The sequence below is a fragment of the Trichoderma citrinoviride genome, assembly GCF_003025115.1.
Source record: "Trichoderma citrinoviride strain TUCIM 6016 unplaced genomic scaffold BBK36scaffold_19, whole genome shotgun sequence".
Taxonomy (NCBI): domain Eukaryota; kingdom Fungi; phylum Ascomycota; class Sordariomycetes; order Hypocreales; family Hypocreaceae; genus Trichoderma; species Trichoderma citrinoviride.
In genome coordinates this window covers 255107-271788 of record NW_020194727.1, presented here as the reverse complement: position 1 = coordinate 271788, position 16682 = coordinate 255107, and the positions used below count along the sequence as shown (strand labels likewise).

Below are 16682 nucleotides of genomic sequence, written 5' to 3'. Positions count from 1 at the left end.
TCTGCCCTCTTCGCAACCAAGCTGCTTTAACTGCGGCCTGCTACCGAGTTTTGCATGTCCCTCTTATACAAGATCGAGTGCAACATGCCGCGATCATCATCCGGAGAGCCCACCAAGCCTTCCAAGCGAAAGGGTGAGTAAGATGCTACTGTTTATGCAATTGGCATGTTGAACGATCAATCGCCTTCACTGTTACGGCAGTGGCGGCGTGAGTTGTTCTCATGCTCTTTTGCCCCTACCGTTTCAGTTTCTGTGACTGGGACTGCCAGCTAACTATTCATATCCACATAGGCACCAGAAGTGTTTCGACCCTGACGCCCTCACAACTGGCACGCAAGCGAGCCAACGACCGTGAGGCTCAGAGGGCCATTAGGGCCAGGACCAAGGAGCACATTGAGCGTCTAGAGCGTGAGCTTGCCGAGCTCAAGGGCGTCCAGAGCCGTGACAGAAAGGTCCAGGAACTTCTGCGGCGGAACAAGTTCCTCGAACAGGAGATTGCCAGGCTTCGAGAACACATGGGCTACACCGCTACGGACTCATCCTACTCCTCGAATTCCGCAGGTACGCCAGGTACCATGACCAGCAACGCCCATGACCTTTACTTTGGACCGCTAACCCCAGGTCCATCAGTCTACGACGACAATCTCAGTTCTGGCAGCGGTGCTGTGCCGAGCCCGAGGGTGTCTCCTCTGCCCTCGAGTGACTTCAACCAGATCAACGACTACGCGCAGCAGTCGTATGGCCACATGACGAGTGCCGGCGGCGAACCGTGGCAGCCGTCTGTCGCCCCAAATCCCGTCCTCGGCAACATCCCCAGCCCCTCGTCTCCCGCCCACGGTGAAGAGTACAACGCAGCCTATATTCCCACCAGCGTGCCTCCCGCCATGATTCCGACCACTCTCAAGGACATCAAGCACGACTATGATGAGATCGACCACAACAGTATGCACTTCTCCTCCCCCTTTTTGCCACGCGTAGAGACGACATGGGCTGACTTGAGCTGCTTCTCGTCGTCCAGGTGGGCTCAGACTCAACACCTCAACTATGCATAATTTGCCACAAACATATATGCAGCAACACCCGCCTCAGCCTCAGCACCAGCATCAGCACCAGCACCAGCATCAACATCAACATCAGCACCCGCAGCATCAGCACCAGCACCCGCAGCACCAACACCAGCACCAACAGCAACAGCAGCAGCAGCAACAGCCGCCGCCACCGCCGCCGCTTCACGCGTATGCCCAGCAGCACCAGCAGCAACCACCACCTCACGCTGCGCACAGCGCCTCGCCTCACACGCCGCTGCAACACCGCAACCCGCAATGGAATGCCGCGTATTCTTTATACTACCCTCCAGAGATGGCTGAGGGCCACGCCAACCCCGGTATCCCTCGATGAATCAGCACCGACGCATCCGAAAGCCCAATCTTGAGATGACCGAAACTCATGGAAAATTGGCCACAATAGCCTCCCCAGCGGACGACCTGTACTGGACGGCGAATACAAATCCGCAGCGAACCCCCCGTTACCTGTCTGCATGCTTACCGAGGTACAATTTGGAAGCGACGGCCAATCAGCGTGAACCTGGAAAGGGGGGTGGGATACAATATTGGACAAATGGCGACCGAAGCTCGGCTTTTGACTGCATCACATCAGTGGACACGCAGACCAAAAATCCAGCACTTTGTCGCAGTGAACAGCCACGAAGCAGGGTTGCGTTGGACAAGACCAACAGGGCCTGGTGGAGCTGGTTTCTTTTACGTGGCATCAATGAGAAGGAGGGATAGTCGAGCAGGATGAGCTGGTTTGGCCTGGATCAACGCAGCCAGCTCAGCAAGGGCTGAAGCGAATTTAAGCGGTGACGGTGGACGAAGGAGAGGCAACGAGCAGGGCAATCGACAGCTGCGATGTCTGCTTTACGAATTACGGAAGAGGTGCTCAGGTTCTGGCCTGAAAATACGGACACTTTGAAACAATCTTCGGCGTTTGGGTCTCGCATATGCATTTCAACCTTGGGCGCACGAACAGCAACGGGACGGACAACAAGACGATGCATCAGCGATTTGGCAGCTCAAGATGGAACGCTGGTTTTTGCTTTGTCATTTTTTGTTTATTTTACTTTTGTCTTTTTGCTTCCATTTTCTTTCCACTCGTTCTGTTGGTTATATCTTGGGAGATACCATGAGGGAGGTTTACTCGGGCCGGCGAGCGGACAGAACTGTTAGACGGATTATACTGTTTGGATATCTTTCTTTGGCAATCTTTGCATCTTCTTCTACTTTGTTATAAAAACCTCTCCTCCTGGTCAATGCCTTTGTTACGAATTTCGTCAGCTGTATCTGCTTTCCTGTTTATTTCTCTTTCTTTATGTATTTGTTTACTATATAGACTTGCTTTTGTACGGATATTTTAGACCACTTCTCTATAGAGGAACTACGAGACTCACGAAAAATAGACACTGCTCAACACGAACTGCTCCTTTCCGCACCCCAAGCTAGACTGTCTTGTTCTTACCATTTTACGCTTGTCGAATGTCGAAAACGTGGGGGACTGCGGCTGAAAGCCGCAGATCTCATGGGAACTCAACGTGCAATGCATCCACCGCCTCTCATTGCAGCGCATCGTCTCCTCTTGGTATTGGCTACCAGGCCAAAACCAGCCACGACTACTCGAGGCTACACAGAACTAAGGCTTCGTCTAGCTTGATCCGCACGAAAGCTTGCCACATGGTGTGATGGACCGGAAGACAAGACCCAAAGTGCCGGTTCCTTTCTAACTCTTTCACCAGCGCGACGCCTCTTCATTAGTCTCAACGTTTAGACCGGGGAACCGGGAGTACAAAATTACAGGAGAGAAGCAGAACATGGAACGACGACGGAAAAGCAAGCTATCTGCTGTCTCGGTTCTGTCGATTTAGACCGGCTAGGAGCAAGACTATGGGCTTGGACTAGCATTCTGTGGGGGGTGTTCTGCTTTATTTAGTGAACTGCTGAAAAGAGCAGGCAGGTACATCGTGGTAGTTCGTAGACAGGCAAACAGGTCAGTGCTCCGTAGTCGTAGCTCGATTAGGGGGCTTCAAGCGCGGGTTTGTCTAGAGGCCATCCTGGTGCGAGCCCATGCCGTTTCCATTCAGGCTTGCATATTGGCGCGTGTTGTCCCAGTTTCGACAGGAGGGGGAAGAGTGGAGGTGAGGGTGGGAAAGGGATACTTCATGAGAGTCTAGCTACCTTGCACGATGTTGGCCAAGTCCTTGCATTTGTTGGTTGTTGGGGCGTGGGAAATGCTTATCTCGACCACACCGAAGTAGTCAGCAACGATGGGCAACCGCCGTGCTTCAAGCCTGGGTAGGCAGTGGGTTTCGCGAGCAGGACAGCGGAACTCGGGGGAAAAGAGCGTCTCGGATGGAGAACAATGCAGATCAGGGTCTTAGTAGTAGTGCTATGAGCTATCGAGGGGGGGGATAAAATCGCTGAGCCGCCGAAGGAAGTGCGTGTATGTAGAGCCGAGAAAAGCGCAGGCGAGTGTTCGATTTGATTAGCTGTGGGTTTCGGAGCTCTTTCAGCTTCAGCCTCACTTGGGGAGAGGCAAATACAGGTCAACAAGGTACGGAGTACGTGCCAATGCAAGTTTCGGTTCTTGGCATTGGTCTCCCTGCAATTTGGGGACAGAAGAGCGCAGAGATTAGGGGTACGGCGACAAGCCTGCTTGCATACACGTGTATGTGTCTGTATGGGAGGTTTGTATATACGTATTCAAGAGGATATCCGTGCGGATATGTTGAGTGACGGATAGACCTGCAGAGAGAGAGAAAGTGGAGTTGTCAACAAGAGAGAAGAGGGGCGTTGAGAGGGGGTGCATCAAGGAAGCGTTGCAGCAACTATTGATGCCCATACGAGTTGCCCGTAAATATCTCGTACGGTCCCCAATTTTCTCTTCGAGCGAATGAAGTAAACAAAGCGAGATACTCTCGTGCTCCCTCTTTTACCCTCTGCGGCTTCAATTGAGACCTGCAGAGGGGGGCGAGTGCTGGACGACCTGAGACCGCACGTCAGTAGGACGGTCTCAGCTGAATGCCAGCGGAAAAGCTTCCGTCGACGCCTAGACGAGCTGCCATCAACATGCATTAGCCACTGCGGCATGTGGTCTGGGCGATCCCCCAAATAGATGGAGCCGGACCTTTTCTCCGGGCGACTACTGCAGGTAGTCTTGCAGCCGGGGAAGGGGGAGGGAGAGGCAAAGGGCGGAGATGGCTTCGAGCTGTACGAGTGCTGGAAATAGCGATTGATCGTCTAACAGATGAGCCACGTAAGACGAGCATCGTCTCACTTTCCTCGAAGAAGCTATTCACGTAGGCAAAGAAACGCCTAGAGTGCATACAGTGAATATAAACGATCCTTGCCAAAGGAAACGCCGTACCGATGATAGCGGTGATGCGAAGAGACAAGGGCCGGCCTTTGGGTAGTAACGCTAGCGGCTCTGATATCGGTTCCTGGATTCACTCAACTCCAAGAACAAGGGTCAATACTGGACCTCGCAGGTCTTCCTCAGCGGCCATTGCTTCGGAAATAATCTTCGCACATAATCATGCAGTAGGTTGACGCAGAGACGCAACTGTACCTTATGCTAACCAGCGGCTGCCCCGATCCGCTGGTATGGTGATTAACACCCTCCTCCCTCTGCTCCCATCGGCCGCACCGCGGTCGGCCTTAACCAGCTCAATCAGTAGTTCCGAAGCGGTCAATGCTTTCGTGTCTGGGGTATTCCAGCCAAGTCCGCTCGGATATTATGTCAGGCGCGTCTATGAACATGAACCCACAGAGTTCCCCGAGATTATCAGGTTGAGAACCTAACCCTTTGGACGAAGAGAATCGTCGCTGTTAGTGCAGGTGTAACCGATTGGGTCCAGGATGATAGCAAGTAAAACAGCGTAGCCATTTCGAACCGGCCGGGGGAGCGGCCGTTAGGGAACGCGTTCCAGTTTCGAGCGGGTCGGTGATCTGCTCAATATAGACTCAACGCCGCCGTATCAAACCAAGTCGCCCCGATAGAGATGGACGGGGGAGACACAAGATCAGTATGCGACGAGGCGGTCGAAACCGATGAGTAACCACGGGCTTCACAGACCGCACTTTGGTAAGCATCTGCCAACTACCTTAGGCTAAATGGTGCCATGTTCTCGAAGCCAGCTGTCAATCGAGGCTAATCTTGGTCGTTTATGCAAGCCGTTGCTCGTCAGCGCAAAACGGACCAGGCGATGCAGTATCCCAGAGGCGATGCCCGGTGCAGCGGGATCATCAGGCACGGGACGTTGGACATCTGCAGCATAGCGTTTGAGCCAGGGCAAGGGCTCCTGGTGTCAATGCCGAATTGATTCCGAGTTCTATGTGCTTTTCAGACGGGCGACTGAATTGATTCCGCAGGCTGCGGCGTACAGATTGCAGGACGTGGGTCCCAAGTTGAGGTGGTGAAGTAATTGCTCAAACAAGCCTTTCCTGGCGGCCTCCTGGCGATTGGACAAGAAGCAATGGAAGAAAGCGACCAGTAGGCTATTGATAAACAAGCTTTGTTAGCAATTCTCCAAAGAGACAAAAAGTGGTGAAGTAGAAACGACGGAGGTAAACGGCGGTATAGAGTTGACATCAAGTATGTGACAGACATAACGAACTGGCCAAACGACCCAACGTTGACCGTCTTGTCATTCCTGGGATGGAGGGGCGTAGGGTATTCCCTTCAGCGGAAGTCCTCGCGCCTCTGCTTTTCTCTCCTTTTGAGCTCATCGTCTTCGTTTGCTTAAACAATGCCCTCCCAAGAAACAAGTCAAAGCCCACCCGGAAAGCACCAGGACTCCCGGTCTAGAGAGCTGAGCAAAACCCGCTACTGCATGCAGCAACCTGGAACCCAGCAACAGAGCAAAAGACACGCCCTCAAACCGGCTCAGGTTCCCTCAAGCCCCCTCTAAAAGGGCTGAAAATAGCAGAGCCCACACAATCGTCCCGGGCGCTGGTTGGGCAGCCGTCCATCATGCGGTGGGTAAAACGCGGTGGGTAAAACGCAGCGGGCCAGCGAAATAGCGAGTATCAAGCGTGAAGAAATTGGCCGAGGTTGACCGAGCCGTTTCGGTGGCGGACCAAGGGGGAAGGGCGGGAGAAGCGCGCTAGAAGGCCAATCGAAGCTTTCTTTTCCTTCTTTTTGCTGCCCTCCCGGCCCCACCGGGAGGCAAGGGGGGGAGGGGTGTGATAATCTCACGTTGAACCAACGTCTGGCGTCTTGTATGGGTACGACATGCTCCATACAGACCAACGGAACGGCGCTAGCACTTGGACAAGCGTTGGAAGTCCCCTCCCCTTGCTGAAGAAATCCCCACGAGGGAACCCTGTCAGTCGGCCTCTGGCCTGGTGTCGATGATGGCATAGAAATACTAGTATGTCGAGAAATAGAAAAGTGAAGTGAGAGAGGGCGGAGTGGGAAGGGGGATAACACCGTGGCAGGCAGATAGTGTTGAACACGACTGTTCACAGCTGTCCTCCTTCGCCGCTCTAATCGCATATACATAGCAATGAGAGAGGCTTTGGCGAGACTTTCGACTGGGTAAGAGACGGCTGAAAGCTGAAGTGATGCGACTCCATCAGAACCCACTCACCGACTCCGTACAAGTGCCTTAGTCTGCAGGTTGCGGATGCTCATCAGCGGAAGAAAGCAGACCACTGAACTGCATACCGGGGCACCTGCGTCCAGAACCAGAGTGCCCAGCCATGTCGGCTGTAAACTTCCAGGTAGCCCCTCCACCTCATGCGTTGCTCCATACAAAGCGACCGTATCGCACTTGCAATCAACATGAGGTTGACGAGTCCACTAAAAGCCGCATCGTGAGACTCGAAGACCAGCAACTCGAAGCCCCTCCAATGGCTTGTTCGTATGTACACCCCCAAACAACCATCACGAAGAGGAGAGGGCCGAAGAAGACAGATAGTCTGATGGGCGAGTGACTTTCGGGGGGCCAGTGATTTGGCCTTGTCCCCTTACGAGCAGTAAACGGAGTCGAGTCAGGCGATGCGATCGAGCGATTTCCTTGGGCCGCCGCATCTCGACCTGGACTCATCCAGCTATACAAGCTTCCCTTGCGCAATCAATCTGCATCTTTTTGACACTTCTGTACTGTGTACTTGTACTGTGCCAACTGTGATGCTTCCAAGCAACGGCGTGATGCGTCGGCAGTTGAGGGCCAGACCAACAAGGTGTGGAGAGGTTCGACGATCCAATGGAGAAAGGGGGCTTCTGCCAAGCGTAACATCGGTCTCTTCTAGTGCCGTCCGTCCGTCTCTGCAGGCTATCGGTGTCGACCAAATGGTGGGATGAAGCCATCAGAACCTAGACTTTCTAGTGCCAGGCGGTTCAGGGGCTCGTCTCGTCGATCAACGACGGCTAGCCCAGAACGGTCCGGGGCGGGAATCGCGCCTATGATGTGTTGCCATGACTTCTCACAAAGGCTCCGGAGGCGCCAATCCGGCAATAGGGCCTCATCGACAAGGCGATAGCAGCGGTGATGCAAGGTGTCAAGGGAGCTTGAGACGTTGGGTAGCATCACTAGGCGTTGGTCCCCACACGATACCACGTCAAATCCCAGCAATACCTGCCCAGATAGCCTCAAGCGGCGCACCCTGTCCACACCAACCTGGGGCTGGCATCTTTTATGCTTCTGCCTGGAGGAGGCGTCTCAACCGCCCGGCTTCGCGCCGCGTTATCCAGCCGATACGTGCGCTTTTCATCATCGGTTGCTTCATAGCAGGCCCGCAAATGTTGACGCCTTGAAGGTGCAGTTGAGGCATGCATGTACTCCGTATGGTGTACGAAGCACTGTAGTATTCGTAACAGGTAGGGATGCGGAAAGACCAGGTTCTCCGCATGTCGCAACGACGAGACGGGAATCGCCATAAGATGCGAAGAAGACCGAGACGTCGGCACTCGGGGTATACGCTACTCCTATCAGCCACCAAATCGCAGCATTATTCGGACTGTCTACATTACACCAAATTGACGGAGTGGTCTCGATAACCCTTGTTCATGACGAGGACACTGACCTTGAAGATAAAATTAGCCCGGAATACATCTGCTGTTTCTCATTCTGTGAGAATGTAACTGTATTCGTCAAGGGGGTGAGTGGTGTTGTATAGTCGCCAAATCACTCGCGGTGCCATCAGACTCTGTGAACAACGCCGTTTGATTGAATATGCAGATACTAAGGCAGGCAATCAGGCGCCCCAAGGATCCCTTCTTCGGCATCCGCAGTGGATTGGATCGCATCGCAGAGTCCGGGTCTCGGATCAGTGCCGACCCCACGCAAATCGTAGGACGAGTAATGAATGATGATGATAACCCTTGGTGTCCAAGGAAGCGGATAGTAGTACAATAAGTCAGCAGAAGCCTGGCCCAATGCTCGGGTGCCCTGCCCTGCTGTCCCCTTCACTGCCTTGCCCGCTTGGCAGGCTCTGCTCTGCTTCAGCATCAGCAATCGTGCAAAAGATTTGCAGCAAGCGCGGTTTGACGACGACCAAGCGAACACCACCTTTTGATCGTAACAATTGCCCCAATGAGCAGCAGACAGCCGCGGCGCTCAAGGCGTCCCCCTGCCGAAACGCCATTGGTGCTGCCGTTCAGCCGCACAGGACCAGCAGAGAAGAGGCTTGGGGTGGACGAATTGTCGATTTGAGCCACGGATGACTTCCGGCAGACTGGTCCCCTGAAGAGGAGACCAAGGTAGGATTTGGCGGGATCCCCAGGATCACACGTAAGATCACACATCGCCCAGCCTTACCGGCATCCTCCCCGCAAGCCCCTGCTTCTGCCGTCGACGATAGTCCCGCTAGCCATGCAGGCTTTCCGTCAACCCCAGATTACGCGTGTTCCTTGACTGACAAAGCGTGGAGCTGACAATCATTGTGATAGATGCCAGAATATCTCTCCCAGAGCCTATGGCGCGGTGCCAGGAGACGTTGAGGCCAGGGACATGGGCAGGGCGTCGTCTTGACGAATACCCAGATCGGGAACGCCACGACGCGCCACCGAGCAGACACGTCCTGCACAGCTGACCACTAGAGCGCGAATCACCGCCATCGTCGACCGAGAGGAGAAAGAGTGCCAATGCATGCGGGACATGGTCAGGATGCGACCCAGGTCGATACCCGTCGCTAAAGCACAGCTGCACGTAAGACACATATGGCACCGGTGCTAGGTGGTTACAAGCAGCTTTGGCTGGGCCAGGATGATGCGATACTCATACTCATCTGACTGCGCAGACATCGACCACGCCTCCCGGCTGCATAGCTTGCCAGGCACCTGTATGCTGCCCGTAAGCGGCGCACACGCGTGGCACAGGCGGACTCGTCGACAGATGCCCAGACGCAGAGCTGCCGACGTACCGAGCATGGCCTCGAGGAGCTGGATGCCGAGCTCCAATGGGGGGTGCAAGTATCGCTGCCGTGCGACGGACGAAGCATTGGTACCCAGACATGCCGCAGGCTGTAACCACGGGGATGCATGTCGGTGACAGTGAAATCACTGCGGCCGGATTCAGTCGCGATGTTTATGCCGTTAGCAGTATGTAGCAGCCGTGTGTATTCATAGATAGGTATCAGGTTGAGACAATGAAAGGCCTGACAGCGGGGAGTGGTCTGCGTTCGCGGAAAGCCGCTGTAGATGTCCAGCAGCCCGGAGCTCGACGGGTCGACCCAGAGAGACAACGCCAACGGCTGTGTCGCTTCCACGTATCAGCTTCATCAACACCCACCACAATCATCGCACGACTTCCCCATCGCGACAAGCTCCCACCGGCTCCCACCGGCTCCCGGGTGGAAGCACACAAAAGGGTCCCGAAAGCCGGGACGCAGCTCCACCGAGATCGTCGTCGTTCTTCATCGGAATCTGATGGTGGAGTCTGGTGGACGAGATCTGTCCGCTTTTGACGTTCGATACGGCGCGTATCCGCCCAGGAAACGGGACCAGACTGCTCTTATCTGAACGACAGGCGATGGAAACCGCCCACATGACCTCGAGCGGCTTCGGGGGCCGTCGCGGAGTGTCGCTCATAACTCACCGAAGCCAACAAAGGCCGAAGCTCTAGGTTTGGTGCTTCGATGGAGTTGGACCCCGATTGGCTCCAATTATTTCGGCGGGCTGTTTGAATGAGAACGAGGCCGATTGGTCAGATTTTAGCCTTAATCGCGGCAGAACTCTGGAAAATTGGTTCAATGCCGGATAAACCACGGCTGTGCCTCCCTCGCTTGGATCTAATGGCGGGGATGATCGCGGGGAAACTCGTCCAATCTGGAGTCGACTTGTTCCTCGTGATTGATGTCTTCCGCAGAGGGCGCAGCTTTCGGAGAATCCTGCAGCTCCTTGGTTCGAGAAAGTAGCTGCCAAGAGGAGAGTAAAAGCCCGTGAGTGAGGAGAGAAGCTGTGCTCTCTGTTCATTTGCTGAATGTTGACTTCCGAAGTTCTCGCGATTACCCATGGCCAACATGGAGAGAAGAGCCCACACGCATCATTGCTATCTGACCGACGGCTATATAAGTTGCTTGTCCTGTTACTGTGCCTGATGTCTCTCTGTCGTTGACCTCTTCGTCTTCATCTCCCTCACCTCTATCTCTTCCCAGTGCTTTGGTGACACTGGTTCCGTCTCTCGGGTCCCCTTTTGGTGCTCTGATATGCTCAAGCTCTACCCTGCAATAATCTTGAACTTTAGATATCCTGCCTGAACATCAGCGTCGTGATATATAGCGGAGTACTGCTCTGTACCCAGAGATCCCCTCATTTGGAGCTTCATTTATCCGACACTATCAAATCACTCATCTTTCGTCTCCAACATGGCTGATATCGATGTTGAAGCCGTCTTGAAACAGCTCACCCTGGCCGAGAAAGTCGACCTGCTGGCAGGTGAGTTTTACAATGCCATCAACGATTTGCATTCCTACTATGCTTTCATACCTACAACAACAATGGCTAGCATTTGGCCTCTTCTTCCATAGTCATTGACTGACTGAACAAGGCATCGACTTCTGGCACACAAAGGCTCTCCCCAAGCATGGAGTCCCCTCCCTCCGCTTCACAGACGGCCCCAACGGCGTAAGAGGAACCAAGTTCTTCAATGGCGTCCCTGCAGCCTGCTTCCCTTGCGGCACGTCGCTCGGTTCCACATTCAACCAGACGCTGCTCGAAGAGGCAGGTAAAATGATGGGCAAAGAGGCCATCGCCAAGAGTGCGCATGTGATCCTCGGCCCGACTATCAACATGCAACGCTCCCCTCTCGGCGGACGTGGCTTCGAGTCGATAGGCGAAGATCCGTTCCTGGCAGGCTTGGGAGCGGCGGCTCTCATTCGCGGTATTCAGAGCACCGGAGTGCAGGCCACCATCAAGCACTTCCTGTGCAATGATCAAGAGGACAGGCGCATGACGGTGCAGAGCATCGTCACGGAGCGGGCTCTCCGTGAGATCTACGCGCTTCCATTCCAGCTTGCTGTGCGAGACTCCCAGCCGGGTGCGTTTATGACGGCGTACAATGGCATCAACGGCGTGCCGTGCAGCGAAAACCCGAAATACCTCGATGGGATGCTTCGAAAGGAATGGGGCTGGGATGGCCTGGTCATGAGCGACTGGTACGGAACATACAGCACCACCGCTGCCGCCGTGGCGGGCCTCGACATCGAGATGCCCGGACCTCCACGCTTCCGAGGGGAAACACTCAAATTCAACGTCTCTAACGGAAAGCCCTTTGTCCACGTCATTGACCAGCGGGCCAGGGAGGTTCTGAAGTTTGTGAAGAAGTGCGCTGCTTCCGGGGTGACGGAGAACGGCCCCGAGACGACAGTCAACAACACCCCTGAGACGACGGCCCTCCTCCGAAAGATTGGTAACGAAGGCATCGTGCTGCTCAAGAACGACAACAACGTCCTGCCCCTGAGCAAGAGCAAGAAGACGTTGATCATCGGTCCCAACGCCAAGCAGGCCACCTACCACGGCGGAGGCTCTGCTGCTCTTCGGGCCTACTACGCAGTCACCCCCTTTGACGGCCTCAGCAAGCAGCTCTCGACGCCGCCGTCATACACCGTCGGCGCCTACACCCACCGCTTCCTCCCTATTCTGGGCGAGCAGTGCCTCACACCCGACGGCGGCGGCCAGGGCATGCGCTGGAGGGTCTTCAACCAGCCCCCAGGCACCCCCGGCCGCGAGCACATCGACGAGCTCTTCTTCACCAAGACGGAAATGCACCTGGTGGACTACTACCACCCCAAGGCGGCCGACACATGGTACGCCGACATGGAGGGCACGTACACGGCCGACGAGGATTGCACGTACGAGCTCGGCCTCGTCGTCTGCGGCACGGCAAAGGCCTACGTGGACGACCAGCTCGTCGTCGACAACGCCACCAAACAGGTCCCCGGCGACGCCTTCTTTGGCTCTGCCACCCGCGAAGAGACGGGCCGCGTCAAGCTCGTCAAGGGTAAGACGTACAAGTTCAAGATCGAGTTCGGCTCCGCGCCCACCTACACCCTCAAGGGCGACACCATCGTTCCCGGCCATGGCTCCCTTCGCGTCGGCGGCTGCAAGGTCATTGACGACCAGGCCGAGATCAAGAAATCTGTCGCCCTCGCCAAGGAGCACGACCAGGTCATCATCTGTGCGGGCCTCAACGCTGACTGGGAGACCGAGGGCGCCGACCGCGCGAGCATGAAGCTCCCCGGCGTGCTGGACCAGCTCATCGCCGAGGTGGCGGCCGCGAACCCCCACACCGTCGTCGTCATGCAGACGGGCACCCCCGAGGAGATGCCCTGGCTCGACGCCACACCCGCCGTCATCCAGGCCTGGTATGGCGGCAACGAGACGGGCAATTCCATCGCCGACGTCGTCTTTGGCGACTACAACCCCTCGGGCAAGCTGTCCCTCAGCTTCCCCAAGCGCCTGCAGGACAACCCCGCGTTTCTCAACTTCCGCACCGAGGCCGGCCGCACGCTCTACGGCGAGGATGTTTACGTCGGGTACAGGTACTACGAGTTTGCCGACAAGGACGTCAACTTCCCCTTCGGCCACGGCCTGTCCTACACCACTTTCGCCTTCTCCAATCTCTCCGTGTCTCACAATGATGGAAAGCTGAGCGTGTCCCTCTCCGTGAAAAATACCGGCTCCGTCCCTGGCGCACAGGTCACCCAGCTCTACGTCAAGCCCCTCCAAGCGGCCAAGATCAACCGCCCCGTCAAGGAGCTCAAGGGCTTCGCAAAGGTCGAGCTGCAGCCTGGCGAGACGAAGACCGTGACGATTCAGGAGCAGGAGAAGTACGTCGCCGCGTATTTCGACGAGGAGCGGGACCAGTGGTGTGTTGAAAAGGGCGAGTACGAGATCATTGTTAGCGATAGCAGTGTTGCCAAGGAGGGCGCGGCGCTAAAGGGGAAGTTTACGGTGGAGGAGACGTATTGGTGGTCTGGGTTGTAAAATGAAGCTATACCGGTGTATTATTCTGTTGAAGATTGAATCAAATCTCTTCGTATATAGTCGATGAAATGATTACGACTGATCCAGTCGCATGTCCTTTGGCACATTTTCACACAATTAGGTCCATCCCGTTAGATGATCTCGTTGTTGCATTAGATGGATGTAGGGTAGAGTTCAGGGAGTAATGGGCGAATCGAACGCACAACTAGCGAGCTGCTTAACAGTCGAAATAACACCACGACCCCTTAGCCCATCTCAGCAACATCAAGTAGACCACGTGAATAATAACAGCAACAAGAACACCCATTCAATTCGCCAAATCTCCAATCTTTTGCCCTTTGCTCCACCAGTAACCACCAGCTACACATCCCTTTTTAAAACCGCAGATGCAAAACCTTGACGAGGGTATCCAAAACATTCTCCCTCATCCATATCAGTACCAACAGGCGATAGAGAAGAAGAATGAAAATCAACGAAAAAACAGCCCAAACACCGCCAAAAGGGAAGTCGGTTCGCCACATGATGTGAAATACTCATCACTCTCCAATCTCGTTCTGCCCTGCGAGCCGGGCCGCTCCGTGCCGTGCTGCAGCATATCCCTCCCCTTCTTCGATACGCCCAGCCATTGTACAAACGCTGGCTAAGCATACCGATAACGTATTGAATCTGTCCAAATCGGATAGACATCGCATACCGTCATGCCATGCCGTGTTCGTCTTGTGAACTTGGCGGAAGCAGCCGCAAGCCAAGAAGACTGAATGACCTCCGCAGAGACTGTGCAAGTCTAGGCGTATGCATTTCAGAGTGCCAATTCTCTGCTCAAGGCACCCTGGGCCTTCCTTTCCCTCTCTTCTCAGTATAATTGCCAATCGGTGTAGTATCGCTGTGTTGTGACATCCCAGAGACCCCACACCCTGAATCGGCCCACGCGAGAGCAATGCCGGGCCCCATCACTCAATCAGCTCGTGGTTCAATCAGCTCGTGGTCGTCGTTGCACCGCACATTGGCGACCACCTCCGGAATGCTCGCCTCCCGCAGGATGAACCCGTGCTTCTCCACCACAACCTCTCCCCCCAGCGGCCCCTTGTCGTACATCATACCGCCCTGCTGGTAATACCCGCCCCGGAGCCAGCGCTGCAGTCCCAGGGCCGCATTCGCCGCATTGATTGCGACGTGCCAGTTCTCCAGCCCGATGGTCATCCAGCCAACCACAGACAGGGTCTTGATGAACCGTGCAGGGGGCGCGTTGTGACAGCTTGGCACGGCTGCCGCCATGACCCAGATGAATACGCCAACTGCCGTCTTCCAAAATGGTACCGTCACCTCCCACACCAGCTCCCACAGCTTCAAGAAATCGGCCTCTGATAATATCTCCGTAGTGGGCACTCGGGCTACGATGGCACGGTAGTAGACCGAAGCCGTCACGCGGATGCACCGGTACATGGCGTCGTTCTTCGTCCTGGCCAGCCGGGCACTGGCGGTTTCGTCCGCAGGTGGCGAACCGTTACTAGAAGACGGGGCATCGTGGCTCCTCGGCGAATCGTAGTCGGAGCTGCTTGCCGGGGAAGTTCCCGCCCCCTCGTAACCTGTCGTCTCCCACATGCAGTCATCACCTTCGTCGGCAGGCCGCCCCGTCTCCTCGTCCTCCTCGTACATTGGAATGTTCTCCGGCATCGCATCTAGCCTGCTTAGCGCCCACAGAGCCGTCTCCGTCACATTCTGCAAGTCCTGCTCGCTTGGAGACGGAGGCAGGTCTTGTACCGTCCGAATCACGAGTCTTACATCGTCTAGGATCTGGGCGGAGCTTCGATGTAGCTTCAACGCTGAACCCGGGTCGACAAAGCGTGGCCACCCAGATAGGAATGGGGAATTAAAGGAGGTCTGGTAGGGCACCATGAAATCATCACGAAAATCAAACCCGGGCTGCCCGTAAATGTCGGGCTCAATGTCATGAGCAATAGCAATGGCAATGTCGTGACTAGCCGAAATTGAACTGTTAGCAGACTAGAGCCAAAAAGGCGAGCTCGGTGGCTACGTAGCAATGGAGCTGGGTTGGTTCCAGACATAATGATACTGCGCGTTGGTTTACACATGCAGCATCACCATGACAGGCTATAAGTTCCGAAGCAAAAGGGGGGCAGGCGGACAACACGGGAAGAGTGATATCACTGCAGGCATAATCGTAGCAGGAACTTACATGAGCACCGTCTTGGCCAAGAAACCGCCCATCCCCAGGTCTTGAAGACCGCCCCTCATTCGAATCATGGTCTTTAGGCCCGCCATGTGGGCGCGTAGCTCTTCGGTGGTGCCCCAGTACCACGAGTCCATGACCATCTGAGCGGCTCCCATAATAGCGGCATCGCCTGTCTGCGTCCTGCTAGAGCTAAGATGCTCGTTAAGCATGCGGTGGACCACGCCCTTGTAGGCGTAGACGAGCATCTTGGGCACTCGGCCCGTCTCCTTGAGGAAACATACAGCCGTATAGAGTACGATCTGGAGCAGTAGGGGGTCCTTGATGGATAGCGGAACCCAGTGTTTCATGAATCGGCTCTCAGGGTCGGGATTTCCGTCTATGGAGGCCTTGAACCGAGACAAGAGCTGGAGATCTGAGAAGAAGAGTTCATATCAGTACCCGATTCTCGTCATCACCTTGTTCCTTCCCCTGTGCGACTCCAAGTCGGGCAATGCCCTCCACGCTTCTTTGAAAATGCAGCGAGCACTAGAGCGAATACGAGTCCCTGCACCGCCCAAACCGTGGATCAAAGACGTTGATGGATACGTGCATGTGCGCGTAAAGGCCTACGGCAATAGGAAATAGAGAGGGGAAGAACGGGGGAGAGAACTTGTCACGTACGTATTCGGACCAGCTCGATGTTCAACCTGGTTGGCTCCATGGGCAGGTTCCGCAGTTGATCATCCAGGCCACCTAACATGGCAGGCGGTTGAGCAGCCTGTTGCAAGGCACGCATGAGTTGAGGGCCATCGATGCTCCATTCGTCATTGACGATGCGATTAGTAACCTTGAGGCGGGCCTGCAGAATTAGGCGCAGCATGGCAAAGACGGACTTGGGCTTCAGGGTGCCCGTTTCGTCAGTGACTACGACGCGGAAGGGCTCAGATGAGCTGTGCGAGGAGCCATCCTGGTCGTCTGGTTGAGCCAGGGAGATCATCTCGCCGTGAGCAACTACCGGTGTAGCGGAGGG

At 55.3% G+C, this 16682-nt stretch overlaps 4 protein-coding genes across 4 annotated transcripts; 3 read left to right on the top strand and 1 right to left on the bottom strand.

The window, feature by feature from the left end:
- Window positions 1-84: 84 nt before the first annotated feature.
- BBK36DRAFT_1130221 (hypothetical protein) lies at window positions 85-1052 on the top strand (the record flags this gene model as incomplete). The annotated part of the gene is made up of 2 exons (XM_024891819.1): window positions 85-133; window positions 292-1052. The coding sequence occupies 2 exons, from the start codon at window positions 85-87 to the stop codon at window positions 1050-1052; spliced, it is 810 nt and encodes a 269-aa protein (XP_024745409.1).
- A 7378-nt stretch (window positions 1053-8430) lies between these two features.
- BBK36DRAFT_1145163 (hypothetical protein) lies at window positions 8431-10014 on the top strand (the record flags this gene model as incomplete). Its single annotated transcript, XM_024893735.1, has 5 exons — window positions 8431-8686; window positions 8729-8754; window positions 9083-9202; window positions 9322-9465; window positions 9694-10014. The coding sequence occupies 5 exons, from the start codon at window positions 8431-8433 to the stop codon at window positions 10012-10014; spliced, it is 867 nt and encodes a 288-aa protein (XP_024745408.1).
- An 845-nt stretch (window positions 10015-10859) lies between these two features.
- On the top strand, window positions 10860-13479 carry BBK36DRAFT_1130330 (glycoside hydrolase family 3 protein; the record flags this gene model as incomplete). The annotated part of the gene is made up of 2 exons (XM_024891834.1): window positions 10860-10929; window positions 11042-13479. The coding sequence occupies 2 exons, from the start codon at window positions 10860-10862 to the stop codon at window positions 13477-13479; spliced, it is 2508 nt and encodes an 835-aa protein (XP_024745407.1).
- A 954-nt stretch (window positions 13480-14433) lies between these two features.
- Window positions 14434-16101, bottom strand: BBK36DRAFT_1130354 (hypothetical protein; the record flags this gene model as incomplete). Its single annotated transcript, XM_024891839.1, has 2 exons — window positions 14434-15457; window positions 15677-16101. Coding segments are annotated over 2 exons (1449 nt in total), but the record flags the coding sequence as incomplete, so codon positions are not given.
- Between the last annotated feature and the right edge of the window lie 581 nt (window positions 16102-16682).